Below are 14,785 nucleotides of genomic sequence, written 5' to 3' on the forward strand. Positions count from 1 at the left end.
CCCCGCCTCCTCCTCGTTCCGCCCCCTTTGGTCCCGCCCCCGGCCGTGGCCGCGCCCCCGCTCCCGCCAATGGGCGCTGGCGCTGCCGGTGACGCGCTCGCGGCCCCGCCCGGCGCTCGGTTTCTGTTTCGCTCCGGGGCCGTCGTCGCCGCTGTCGCGATGGAGCCGCAGCCCGACAGCCTGGAGGGGTGGGTGGCCGTGCGCGACACCGCCTTCGCCGAGCCTCAGCCGCCGCCGCGGCTCCGCTTCCTCGTGGGCTGGAACGGCGCGGAGGGCGCGTTCGCGGTGACCTGCCACGGGCGGGCGGAAGCGGCGGCGCAGGCCCCGCAGAGCTGGGCCGGGCTCTTCTCGGCGCCGGCCCTGCGCGGCGTCCACCGGCAGCTGTCGGCCGTGTGCCCGCGCCTGGAGCCCGCCTTCCCCGAGCTGCCGCCCGCGCTGCCCGGCGCGGCCGCCGGCGGGCTCTGGGCCGTGCTGTTCCCCGGCGGCGCGTCGCCGGATGAGGCCGAGCTGCAGGAGCTGTGCCGGGCGCTGGAGCTCTACCTGGGCTGGGCCCTGGAGCTCTGCGGCGGCCGCGTGGTGCTGGACGCGCTCTTCGCCGCCGACCGCTGCTGCGACGACGAGTACTTCGAGAGCCTGCACGAGCTCCGCGGGAAGGCCCTGCGCGGCCACCTGGCCCGGGCCAAGGAGGCCCTGCGGCGGGTACGGGCCCCGGGGCCGGGCGCGGGGCGGAGGGGCCCGCGGGCGCGGGGCGGGCCCGAGAGCTGCGGGGCCGGGGGCTGCCGGGCCACCCCCTGCGGACAGGAGAAGGGGCCCCTCGGTGTAGGACCGTGTTTATTGTTCGGTGCTGCAGCTCAGCTCTCGGGTGCAGCTGTCTGAGTCTCAGCTCGGCACCCCTCGCTCGCCGGGAGTTGCATGATAAGCCTGGCAGCCACTGCAGCTGCGGGACCTTCATCGATCAAGGCAGATTTGCCAGGCTCACGTGAGCAAGGGTGGCCAAGTCACTGATAACAACTTGTGGTGTTGTCAAGTGTCCAGATTTGTGCTTACACAAACACTTTTTTATTGTCTGGAAGCCACCAAGTCAACTTTCTGAAGTACTGTCATTGGTCTTTTAAGTGCACCTTTATTAAGTGGGGAATAAGCCACCTCCGGGTGGGCAGTCACTGTAAGGCCTTGGGGCTCTTACTTAAGCTGCAGGCACTCCTAGAAAAACACATTGCTGAAAACATCCAGCAGTGTTGGGCAATGGGTGGAACAGTAACCAAAGAGGAGAATACAATCATGTGCTAATTTTCTAACCTCCCTGTGAAGGTCTCAGACTACATATTTGCAGTAATGCTTGCAACTGGGGGATTCCTTATTAAGACCAAACTTCACCCTGGTCCTATAACAGATAAGTGGCTTGTATTCAAAGAAATTGTTTGTGGGTTTGTTGTTGGTTTTTTTTCTTTTAATAAGTGTCAAATTTAGCCCCAATGATTGTATGAAGTAATGATGTCGTTAGCACTTTCTTCCTTTGGTACTTTAAGTTTCTTCTTGCTGTAGGTGTGTTACTGGATTTTTTTCCTCTTCTTGTAAGCATGAATTCTAGGGGTGGTGTGTAGTAACAGAGTTGCAGTTAGGACATCGGAATGTTGACGAGTTACAGAGACTTCAGGCTCACCAGTGTGTTGCTGCTGTTTATTGCAGTACCTGTTTACAGTCTCTTTTTTCTGGCAAAGTAGGCTGAAAGGTATTTCATGAAAGTGATTGTGCTTTGGAGGAAAGTTATGACAGTTGACTTCAGCCTTCTGTTTCCTATTGCAGTCTAACAGCTGTAACAACACTACTTTTTCAGGAAGACACTGTTTTTAAAAACACAGCTTTAGTTTACATGAACATGTACCTTGTTGTATACAAAAGTCAGTGTCTGTCACTGACTGGAACAGTTCACAGCCCAGTTAGAAACACGTTCTAGCCACCACGTTCTTTTGGGAGCAGCACGAGCATGCTCGGCCGTGTGGCCATTGGGGCTTGGTGGTGAAATGCAACTTGGTGCCTCTGGTAGTTACTCTGCAGTTTCCAGCTGTATTTTAGATATGGCTAAACACGTTGTAGAGTGGTGGTGTACTTGCAGGCCTAACAGGGACATAAATTCATTATACTGCAGTCTAGACCAAGTTATGGGAGATTCAAGAAATAGACATTAAACCAACCTGAAGTACCAGAGCATCCTTTTTTCCTTTTTACATTCGTGTCCTTCACTAATACTTCCCTTTTACTCACTCTAAGCATTCTCCAGGAGCAGCATGAGCCTCACTACTTGCTTTTAGAGTGGAAATCAGAGAGTCAGCCTGTTGCATTTGTATTTGGCTTCCATAGTGGGGCAAAAGCAGACTGTGAAATTGCTGCAGGTGGGCCCTAGGTCTCTGTGTGAGCTACCATAAGCTCCTGGGGAGGCCTAAGAGGCTGCCACACTTACGGGATTATCAGAAATGTTGCAGTTCAGATTCTCTTGTTTCTCTGTCTTGTCTGTGCCAGGCCTGCAGACAGGGTGGGTGGGAAATGCCCTTGAGCTGACTTCCACTGATTTTTTTGGGGGGAAGTCCCCCCATATGTGGGAACTCTGCTGTCTTACCCAGACTCAGCTGGCAAGAGCAAAGGTGATGGTTTAATTTCAGTGCTTTCAGTTGCAACACAACCAAGCCTGTTCTTTTAATGGTTTTTCTCACTGCTGGTAGCACACACACCCCTCCCATCCCCTTCCCTCTTTACGGAGCTGCAGAGCACACACTGTCCTTCCAGGAAGGTCTGTTTCTCAGTGGAACTTAGCTGTGTTCTCTCAGCCAGCTCACTCTATCCTGGCATGTAGAGCATGCCGTGGTCTCTGCCAGCTGGTGTCAAAGAAAAATCTTTGAAGCTTTGATTGGTGCCAGTAAACAACTGCAATTGAGGGGAAATGCCCAACTTTTTATTTTGTCATAGAAGGAAATAAATAGAGCGTAGTGTATCGGAAAGGCAGTAATTCCCTGGAAGAATTATGACTTACAAAGTGTAATACCACTAGAACTGAGGTTAGAATAAGCTATTATAAATTACACAAATGTTAAAGGAATTTAACTGCAGGGTGTATCAGAAGTAAATGCCAATCTTTTTTTCTGTGCCTGAAGTCAGAAATTCTGGATCCAGAAAGTCATTAGCAGTCATTTAGTAATTGTGGAAGCAATGCAACAGCTAGTTTAAGAATACCTTGCTTGTCCTTCCAGTACACAGACTTCCCAATATTCCCATTTATGTTTATAAAAAGCAGCAACCAAATCATCTGCACACAGTTATTAGAATGTTTCTGACGGGCACCCTGGGCAGGATGCTCCTTGCAGGCTCCTAATGGAGTGTGCAGCAATTAATGCCTTTAACAGTGTGGTGTTGGAGGTATTTTCAGCTGGGGTGGCTGCAGAATGCCTGGCACAGGGCTCCTGTGCAGTGGGAAGTCTTGGTTGTGGAAGGACAGGTCCTTCCCACCGGAGCCTGGCAGCAGCATCCAGCACACACGAATGCAAAGCAGCCGTGTCTGATTTACCTTTTATCCCACTAGGTTCTGGAGCAGCATAAAAGTGCTGACACAATGGTGGCTTTGATGAAGGTTTATGAAGAAGAAGATGAGGCTTATCAGGATTTGGTCACCATGGCAACACAATTCTACCAGTATTTACTGCAGCCCTTCAGAGATATGCGAGAGCTGGCGACTCTGTACAAACTGGAAATCCTGGTAAGTCTGCCTTTACAAAGCAAAAGGCCAAGCTATGTTGTGGGGCTTCAGCTGCTCTTGGAGCAGTTTAGGCTCAAATCATGGAACATTCCCTACTTCTGTCTGTACCTGCTTTTTTTTCCTCTGCCAAAGCTGTCAGTCACCAAACATGACTGACAAATTCAGAGTTAGGGCAGAGCCACTCAGGATCTTGGAGTCCATGATAAGGGCCTGACTAGAACTGCAGCTGTCTTCCCACCAGTGTCCCACTTAAAAGCAGAATATCCCCAGGCTCCACCTCCCTGGGGTTTACTCTCTGGGAGGCTGAATTTACAGTGATCTAAGTAGCCTTTGTTGTGCCACCTTCTGTGGGATTAGTTTGTGACACTGAGAATGTCATCTTCCAGGAATGCTGCTGCACCAGATTAACTCAGTTATGGTGGTAGAGTGGAAGACAAACAAGACCTTCCCACTCAAAAGAGTTTTCTATTACTGCTACCTGCTAGGACTGCAGATTAAAACATATCATTTGTCACTGTGTTCACTTTGTTTTATGTGCATCCTAAACTGGAAGCACATCCTGAAAATTACAATGCCCCTGGAAATGACAGCCATTTACTATTTTGATTTTCCTTAAATAGTGTGTTAAAATTAAAGTGAGCTGTTAATGTTCTCAAAAAGAGCAGAACAGTTTTATGTTTAGATTAAGGTGCTTGGATGCTGAAGGTCTAAACCTGTGACAGTAAAATGCTCAATGTACTTACTGTTCTGAAAGTTAAAGTGGAAATTGGAAAGAATGAGGCAAAGTTTGTATTAAAAAAACCCAACCCTGTAAGGGATATTTAGGCTCATTTGAAATATAATTCTTCTAAAAATATGTTTGAATACTAGGCTTGTACCCCTGTCTCCTTTGTGGACTTGAAAACATTCTCTTATGTTTCTTTTCTGTATCCCTGTCCCTGTGAGGAAAAACTGCCAAACTGGAGAACCTGCTGGTGCAATGTGCTGTCAACACGTGGGGGAAAAATAGAAGAGAACATTGCACTTATAACAGTGGGTTTGAGTTACTTTTAGTAACAACTAAAAACACTTGTGTTGGACATGGTTTTAAAGATAATAGTTTGAAAATATTTTAAAGTAAATTAATCCAAATGTGAGGTCAGGATTGGGAGACAAAGGTCCTGATTTAGCTTAGAGAATGAGAAATAGGCATGAGCAGTGATTCATTTTGTGACAGGTGAGGGGAAGGTCATGTTTGCCACCATGCTTGAAATGTCCCCAAGTGTAGCATAGTGTGGCTGCACCTCTGTGGAAGCCACACGGTAACTGAGAATTTTGTGTCCTTGCAGAAATCTTTGCAGTATGATAATTTGGGGCCTAGAAGAGTAGCAGCTTTGCAGAAGGATGCTGAAGAATGGACTAAGCGAGCTGAGAGTGCTGTGTGCTCCATTCAGGATATCACTGTGAACTACTTCAAGGAAACTGTAAAGGCTCTGGCAGGTAATCAGAATGATTTACACAAAAGGTTGTGTAAATACCTAACTTAGGTGACTGAGAGCTCTTCTTATCTCTGTGTAGAACCTGAGGTTTGGGTGAGTGTCCAGCTTAAGAAGGAAGTACTTTATTCACTTAAGATTTATATCTTTTAACCAATTTGGTTTACAGCTTGGATTTGGCTTGCCTGAGACCTGTGGCTGCAAACCTCTGCACAAAATCCATGGGTGCTTTTAATGTTTGGCATGCAAGCCTCAAGGATTTCAGCATGTGAACAGTGTGTTGCTGTGCAACTGTTAGGGCATGTTTCCATGGTACAGTGAAGTATTTTACTTACATGTCTAAGATCACAAATTCAACCTGGTAATCTTGTAATTTCTAAAGCTTCAGAAATCGTTTAATAAGATTAGCATTTTTAATACTTCAGAAACACACAAGGGCTATTAGTACACTGCATTTCTCATGTTTTGCTGCCATGTTTTAATCTACAGCAATGCACAAACAGATGGAACAAGATGAGGAGAGATTTGGTAAAACCACCTGGGCATCAGCTTTGCCACGACTAGAAAATCTGAAATATATGTTAGCAAAAGAAACCCTTCAGCATCTGAGAGCAAGAGAGTTGTGCCTGAAACAGAAGAGAACTGGCATTCAGAAACTCGTAAGACCTTACAAAGCTTCCTTTTGGGTCACTGTCCTTTGAAGGGCTGATCAAAACCTACCAAAATGGTCATGGGAGTAGGCTTTTGAAGTCTTTGTCTATGAAAAAATTTAGGTTTTCAGCATGGTTTTAAGTTGTGGAAAATGCATGTCTGCAGTTTTTTAATTGCTTCTGCGTGTTTGAGGACACTTAGCAGAGCTTAAGATACATGCTTTTACAGTTCAAGTATTATCTGAGCATTTGGGATATTAACCTTTGAAATGGTTAGGATTTTTAGGGAGATAAAGACCAGTTATTATCTTCAGAGGACACTGAAAAATAAAGATACTTATTTACTATTAATCTGTGATGCCATCTAACTGCTGCTAGGAGTATTTGATACTCATTTTCCAGGATTAGTGTACTGTACCATATATAATTGTTTTCAGGAGCAGTATCGTTTGTGCAGATTATGATGAAGTCTCTCTTGGTAAACTTCAGGTAAATTAAGGTGAATTTTTATTTAGGTTAATAAGGCCCTCTGCTCCTCTGAGTTTCTGCTTCAAGCCATTTCTAATGCTCTGTTGTTTCCATACCAAAGTAGCTGCCAGTTAGACCAGGCTCCTTACAGGCATTTGTGCATCTAGACATGTTTCATGTGTGCATATTTTGGTACTAATGCTTTTTATTTTCTGTTACAGATGGAGAATCTTGGTGAACAAGAAGAGAACTTGAGTGTAGTGGAGGAGCTGGAAATACAGTATTATGAAACACAGCTGGAATTATATAATGTACAGCTTGAAGTATTGAAACACGAAGAGATGCTGCTTATTGTACAGTTGGACACTATAAAGAGACAGATTAAAGGTGAGAATAAAGTATTATTTAAGCACATATTCAGAACACAGGATTGACATAGCTTGCTCTGTTTTCAATTAAAAAATGGATATCACTGCTCGGGTCTTGCTAGGAGAAAGGACTGCTGTAAAACATTAATGCTGTGGCACCATCTGATATTTTGTCTTTTGATTCATTAGACCCTAATTTGATAACACAAGTTTTTTAAAAAAAAAGCCACACTGGTTGCTCATCTTGCCAGCAGCTGTGATATGTGCATGCCCTGGTTTAGCATGGAATAATTTGTATTGACAGTGCTTAACTGCTCTAATAGCTGTGCACAGAGACTGTGGATATTGTGAACCTGCTGAAATAGGTCCTGTAATTCACCATAATCTGTTCTAATCTAACATGTAGAAATTACAAAATACATCCTGTAATGACAAAAAGAGGTGGTTATAGCTAGAATGGTACCTGAATACTACTATCTTCCAGTTTAAGTGTCTCTTTGTGACACATTTATACCAAATTCAGCACCAGTCCTGTTCTTACTTGTGCTTATGAGTTCTCTGTTACCATGTAGACTGTGAAGTAAACATTGCTGCCACTTGTTACATAACTAAAGCACCGTAAGTAGTAAAATAAGACACCCAGTGTTGATCAGAACAGTCTTCCATTTTCCAGGAAAACTGCAGTTGGTGAAGGTAGGAGTTAAAACACAGGGAGACATTTGAAAGAGGAAGCTAAATAACAAATGCTAACAGCATAAATTTGATCCTGCAAAGCACCCCTGTGAGTAAGGTGACATGTTTGCATAAGACTGTGAAGGACCCAGCTTGGCTCTGGAGCATTACACTTACTCATAACTAACTCACTGCCTTCAGTGGCTTTTAAAATGTCGTTAGCTCTTTAAATGTTTAAATAACTGTGGCAATTTTTGGTTTCTTAAAAAATGCCAAATGCCTTTTTAGAGAAACAGGATGAAGTTGTTTACTATGATACATGTGAAAATCCTGAGGAGCTCAAGGTCATTGAACAGACCATGGGACAACATTACGCTAACTTGTCAGCAATGACGGTGCTGAGGCAGAAGACTAAGCAGTTGGAGACAAAGCGTGGGACTGTCTGTGCGAGGAGAGCCTACCTCAGGAACAAAAAAGTAAATGCAGTCCTGGAGATGAGCATTTTCTTCAGCTAATGCCTTGACTCACAAGGGATGGACAGGAAGCCATTAGGGAAGTTTGGGTGGTGCGTACAAGATAATTCATGACTCAGTGCCAAGGCCTGCAAGCAGAAAGAGGGGCAATGGGATTTTAAGCCAGCTTTACACTCCATGGTGTGGTGCAAGTTTGTCTCTGGCTTAGAAAGAGACTACAAACTTACCTGGGTGACCCAGGTGTTCCCCCATCAGCTAGACCTTGCCAGAGTCCTGTGGGGCCAGCTGGAGCTTTGTCCTAGCTGCCTTTTCCAAAGCAGCTGCAGTACAGGAGGAGACTGACCTTCTGTTGAGGAAGCTGCAGTGATAGGACAACCCACACACTGATACTTTATCTTTGAACTGAAGGAAGGGGAAACTTTAACAGCTGCAGTCCTCTCTCCAGCCTCTCAGTTGTATGCAAAGGGCAGTTTTTCCTTTGTTTCCCATTCAGAGCAGAACACTAGGAAGACACAAGTTGAATCTCATGAACCTTCTCAGTGAGATGAGTTTGCTTTACACCTGCAGCTCTGCTGGGGCAGAGTTTAGGTTCCAGTCTGTCTGACCTTTTATCCCTCAGGAGCCTGGACAAACTGGGAGTTACACTGGAAATGATTTGTGAGCCATCTTTGTCTCTTGCTTGCAACTACTTCCCTGGCACACACTTCTTTTGCTTCTGTTTTCATTCACTTAATTGCTGTCTATTGGTTGTATAACACTGAAGCCAAATGCCACATGATTTGCAAATGCCTGTCCAGCCATGTGGATAATCCCCCTCTGTACAGAGACAAAAAGCGACTCCCAGAGAAAGTATTGAAGCCTGCAGCTTCTCTGTGGCACTCGTTGCTGACAGAAAGTACCCTTGCTAGGCATTCATTGGGCTTCCTATACCTTTGCTTCCCTGGCTTTTGTACTTGGGAGCTATGGCAAATAAGGGAGAGGGCGAAAAGTAGCTTTGTATTTTTGTAGTGCCCTGCTAGCTTCCTTCTTGCCTTCTTCCTCATGTCTTTGCATGAGCTTATGTCTTCTCTTCTTTTCATCTCCCTTTCTTCTTTTCTTTTTTTCCTTTTTTTTTTAACTAAAATGTAAGACAGGGATTGGGTCACATCTGGATACATTTTTGCTGCAGTATGAACAAAAATATGGCTGGTGAGGAGAACATTGGCTTTAGCCATGAAGGAGTCCCATAGACTTCGCCATCAGGGTCTCACAGCTGACACTAGTTGAGCTTAGGCATCTTTCTTGTTGCTGCTGAGCACTCAACTGTGGTTGCTATTTAGTGGCCTGTGCACAGGAGCTAATGGCACAGCTGGTGCTCAGGAAATGTGAACTGACTGAGAGTTGCAGGAATTCTGCTTTTCTCCCAGGATCAATGTGAAGCGAGCCATCGGCAGAGACTGCAACAGGCAGAAGAGAGCAGAAAACGCTTCCAGCAGCATCACAGCATACAGATAGTGAGTACCAAACAGCAGCCTTGGGGAATCTGGCAGCTGCTTGTTTCCACATACTAAGGCTCACTTACTTGTGTTTTAATGCAGAAGAGAGACAAACAAAAAGAGGAGGAGAAAAAGAAAAAAGCTTGGATAAGCCAGGAACGTCAGAAAACACTGGAGAGGCTCAAAGCATTCAGGGAGGCAAGTACTGTGAACGACAGTAGTCCTAAATGGTGTCAAAACATGTCAGAAAGTAGCCATAGCTCACATGTGAGCGTGGTCCAAATCAGAGATAACCATTTGGATAGCCTAAAATAGGATTATGTGTAATGAATAAAGAGGATTAAATCTGCTGAAGATACAGTTTCCAGGTGTGGAATTTGTTGCAAAGAATACAGGTGAGGAAATGGCTTTGAAAGAAATACTTTGTCATTTACATTTATTGAGGGTTGAATTTTCTGCCTCAAATGGGTGAGTGGGACAGGTCTGTGCTCTGTGGCTTTTTATGTCATTGGGGTTGATGTTTCGGCCAGTCCAATGGAGATGTGACCTCCTGCTATGATTTCTTTTTCAGAAATGTCCAGCTCATGTTGTTCTGAAAACATCTCATCCCCAGCCTCTCAGTCCCAAGTTGCCACGAGGCATCCCTCAGCAGACTGTGGTGCTGTCCCCTCCACCTGCATCGAGTGCAGGGGCAGCCCCAGCAGTTCTGCCCCCTGCACCCTCACCGAGAGCAAGGGCAGCTCTCGAGCAGCCACAGAGCATTCTGCTTGTAGAAGACAAAGAACCAAAAGCTTTAAGTCAGAATACCCCAGCAGATATCCCTGTCCAGATTTTTGTTACTGATGGTGACACAGAGGAACAAAAGCACAGCGAGGAATTGATGGTCTCTCCATGCTCACCACCTCCTCCTCCACCTCCTCCTCCCTTGCCCCCTCCTCCCCCACCTCCCCCCCTACCTCTCCAGTTAAAAACACTGTCAGCAGCAGAGGATAAACCCCTGCCCCTCAGCTCTGATAGCCCATCAGAAAGCCCTGCACTGCACAAACAGGATGACTCATCCAGGAGGTCTATAAATAATTGCATAGGTAAGTATGCTCACATCAACTGGTGCTTTTTTAATGCATTTCCTGTATTTTTGTGGTCTCCCTCCCTCTGCTTCTGGACAGGAATAATGTGTACTTTTGATCAAGAGAATGAGGCTCTTGGAAAGCTTAGTCTAAGAAAGTATGTATAATAACACTGACCATAGCTCAGGATGTTAAATGAGTAGCAATGATTTGTGTGTCCTGTTTGAGACACTTCACAGGGCCCTGATGCTCCAATCAGAAGACCAATGTGGGTAAATTTGTAGCTGTACTAAGGCTACACTTCAGTGTTTATGATTTATGTACTACAGAGCTGGTAATTGGGCTGCTTGTGTTTCTAAGGTGTTCACAGCCTGTGTCCACTTACAATTTGCTTGGTTTCTAAATAAAGGTTTCCTAAGAGAATTCATGCAGAATTCAACAAGGATTTGAAAGGCAGGTGAATAGCTTTAGTGTACATTCCTAGGGAAGAAATTCTGCTCTGTTACACCTTTTCTTTGTTAGCAAGATCATGCAGGTGTAATTGAAGGCTGAACTCGGCAATTGAAAAAGTAGTTTGAATGAGAATAGAGCTCAGCAGCCTCCCGAGGCTGCACTGGTTGCATCCTGCTAACAGGCTTATTTTTATCTCTAAGGCAAGTGGGTATTTTGACTATGTCAGAGAGATTGATCTAAGCTGGAAGGCAGCAATTTTTTTGTTGTTTTTCACAGTGGAGCTTACGCTAGAATGAAGAATGTCATTAAACGTGGTACATTCCTTTTCCTTTTCGACTCTTCACAATACATCCAAGCAGCCTTTGTATCGTCTCAGTTAAGAGGCAAACCAGAGGCAGAAATACCAGGGGAAGTTCAGCGTTTTTCGTTCTTCCAAGCTGTGGGGAAGTACAAGCAGCTGAAGGGCTGAGACACAGTTGAGTTACCATGGCAAACTACTGTGCATGCAGTGCAGACTTCAGTGTGGGATATCCATGGGATAACTCTACTACAGATACTCTTAAGAAGCCTTGATTAGTAACAGGAGTGGTACACCAGAGTAGTCTGATTGCTGTTGCAACAGCCTTGCTGGTAGCTAATATTTACTGCCATTCACAGCCTAACATTGATGTCTTTTCTTTATTTTTTGATAAGAAAAATTATTTTTTGTTTATTGGAGAGATCTGATTAGTTGTTTACACCTGTTTCTTGAAGGAAGCCATCATATCAGTAGCCATAATAGTAATTGCTAAATTACTGCCACAGGAACTTACTGAAACAGCTTCATAAACATGTTGGTGTTAGTTATGGGCTACTCATGTCTTTGCACGTGAAAAGTCAGGGGCTTCTTTTTTAATTTGTTTGTCTAACTAATCTTTTACCAGGCAGCCCATTTAATTAGTAGCCTTAAGACTCTCTTACTTGTAGGCTTTGTAAGGCAATCTGGTGGATCTTTGCTTGATCCTTTTTATTCTCTGAAGGCAGCACAGGATTTAGCAGAATGTTACATTTCAAGTGGTTGATGTTAATCACATAACCTTGTGTGCACTGCGCATGGCAAAAATATTTCTGGCTGTGAGGCACAGATGGTCTGGACCTATTGCTGTCCAGGGAAGCAGCCTCCCTGTCTGACAGTCTGGAGCAAGCAGCAAAGAATCCAGCAGAAGGAGTAAAACACAAATTAGTGTGTATCAGGAGGACTAGTGGAAGCTCTCAGTATGGTGTCCTTCATGGTCTGAAGTTCAGAAACATACACCTGGGATCTAAATCATGTTGTAAAATAGGAATTGTTTTCTAAGTCCATACAGAAAAGAGCTGCCTGCATAGGGCCTGATCTGGCTCCCAATGACTTCAGTGGTGCACTTTCAAGCCCTTCTACTCAAATCCTTTCATTTTTCTCTTGGCTGAGCAAAAATGCAATTGACAGTCTCAGCAGGCTTCTGGGCAAGCTAGGAGGGATGGTGGATTGTTTATAACACAGAATGCAAGAGATTTTTTTGGTTCACTGAAATATTTTTGAAAGCCCATAAAGTTGTAATGAAAAAGAGCATTGTCCTTTGTGTATAATTTCTTCCTTAGAGCACAACCTTGTATAATGATGAAGAGGCACTGGATTCTCAATTCAAGATACAAAAGCTTTAACTGCTTTTTAAAAGCAGTTCCAGAGCCTGCTGTTGCAGAGCTTGAAAGAGCCTGTGCCAGAACAGACCATTCTTTTTCCTGTCGCTAGCAAAGATTAAAGGAAGAGCCCTGAACGCTTGGGTAGGGCTTCATACCTCCTAAGTGTGATTGTCTCACTCATTCTTCTGGTAACAGTAGATTTATCTGTTGCAGGTTCCATGGATGAAGTTTTGGCTTCTCTGAAGCGCAGCCAAGTTCACCTTCGCAAGGTGGAGCAGCCAAACCCCTACGCCTCCATGAAGGACAACATCCTCTCTGCCATAAGGCAAGGAGTTAAACTGAGGAAAGTGAATCGAGATAGTGAGAGGGATGTCAGTAAAGGATCCCCTAATGAGCTAGAGAGAAGCATTAAGGCAGCCATGCAGCGAATTAAGAAAGTGTCTGCTGATTCTGAAGAAGAGGAGGACAATGATCAGAATAATGGAGAATGGGACAGCTAACCCACATAACAGACTTACTGACTGGAACAGAGCGTGTGCCTCATTTTGCTCATTGTATGAGACTGTCCCTTTCAAAATGAAAGAACTGTGTGATTGTGTGTGGTGTTCTCATAGTCCAAAATGTCTTGTAAAGTAAAAGAATCCTGTTGATTTTCTGTAGGAGTTACAGATTCATATTTTTGCATGAGAAATCATACTCCAAATTATGCTTGTACTAATAGGTGTTCTGGCTCAACCATGTAGTGTTTCCACCACATCTGAAGATAGCTAAAGTGCTGGATTGAAACATATGTTATTTAGATTGTTACTACACAGTAGGTAATGCTGTCACAATGAAGTTTAAGGAGTGAAAAAATAACTGAAACTTTTTTCAGATAAAAGTAAAGCAAATCTGTGGTGACAGAGGCAGGCCAGAAAATTTAGCATAATCTGAAATCTTTCATTCTTACCTCCATTGTCCAGAGAATTCTTAAACATTTTGCTTGTCTAATACAGCTCACTGTCAAATAACTACATGGATACTCTATTTATCATCGTGTTAGAAGGTGTGCACTTGTGGATGGCTTCATAATGCTGATTGGGAAAATCAGGTTCAAGTTTGAAATAAACACTACTGCAGTAATTACTGAAAAGTTTACTTCTTTAGTTGAAAGATTAAGTATAGGGAACTTTTAGATGTTAGATGTTTTTCGTACATCTACATTTACAAAGACCTGTTGCCATGAAAGAAAGAGCCAAAATATTTCTACAATATTTTTCAGGATTTAGTCCTGTAATGCAGAGCAGCATTTTTCCACTGAGAACTTCAATACATGTTTATAGCTACTCTCATGAATTTAAATTACCTGATGGCCTTAAAAATGGCAGGTATTTACATTGTGCCTGGAAGCTGACTATTTCAAAATTCAGCTACATTGAATTTAGAGACTTGCTATTTTGGGTAGATAGTGGCAAAAATTATTCAAGTTATTTTTTTGAAGTTTATACTGACCCTTAATAAAAATATATCTTGACAGAAGAAGTGGATTCAGCGTGCTGTCATTTTAGGATGCTGCTGTGCACTGAGCATTATTTATACCATGTACCCTGGCTTTTGATAGTAAGTGGCAGCCATACAGCAACTGCACTCTCACTAGTGGTGTATGTAAATGCCCTTATTTTCTCAAATATTTATGAATTGTAATTTGGTAACAAAATTGAAAATACAGTGTTTGAGTTCCCTGTTTTACTGTAGAGCAGCAGATCTTTTTGTGTTTAATCAGCACAGTAAATATGTATGCAGCAATTTTCATGCGAGAAGCAGAAGCAGCAGCTGGGGCTTCATTTTTTACTGTTCCAGCACCTACTGCTCTTTGGATGTGAGAAAAAACAACCCTTCTTTGTCCACTGCTATCAAACCAAACAGGGACAAAAGGAACATCAGCACAGGTCAGGTCTTACTCAACTCTCCCAAGGAGCTACCCGTGGAGGGGAGCTGGGCACGATGGCAGTGTGCCCACAGCACCCTGCTGCCCCCTGAGTGGGGCTGGGCATGAGGGAGCAGGGCAGAATCCACCCCAGGTACTGAGCACTTCCCAGAGACTAAATCTTGGTCCTGTGAAAGCAGAGATTTCTTCCCCAAGGATACCCTGGGCAGAAGAGGTGCTCAGCCCATGGGGGGGTGCTGGGGTGAGAGCTGAGAGCTCTCCCAGGCCCTGCCTTTTAGTGCTGCAGTTATTTAAAGCTGAATAAAGGGTGCAGAGGCTTGGCTGCCTCCCCCTGGCTGCTACCTCCTGCC

General features: G+C 44.5%; 1 protein-coding gene across 1 annotated transcript; it reads left to right on the plus strand.

Annotated features, from left to right (window-relative positions):
* Positions 1-51: 51 nt before the first annotated feature.
* Positions 52-14,183, plus strand: WHAMM (WASP homolog associated with actin, golgi membranes and microtubules). The gene is made up of 10 exons (XM_069025530.1): positions 52-699; positions 3,575-3,748; positions 5,077-5,227; positions 5,713-5,882; positions 6,563-6,728; positions 7,670-7,857; positions 9,261-9,347; positions 9,432-9,527; positions 9,901-10,414; positions 12,722-14,183. Exons 1-10 carry the CDS (start codon positions 70-72, stop codon positions 13,006-13,008), a joined length of 2,463 nt encoding a protein of 820 aa, XP_068881631.1. The 5' UTR covers positions 52-69; the 3' UTR covers positions 13,009-14,183.
* The last annotated feature ends 602 nt before the right edge of the window (positions 14,184-14,785 follow it).

This window comes from Aphelocoma coerulescens, chromosome 10, assembly GCF_041296385.1.
Source record: "Aphelocoma coerulescens isolate FSJ_1873_10779 chromosome 10, UR_Acoe_1.0, whole genome shotgun sequence".
NCBI classification, from domain to species: domain Eukaryota; kingdom Metazoa; phylum Chordata; class Aves; order Passeriformes; family Corvidae; genus Aphelocoma; species Aphelocoma coerulescens.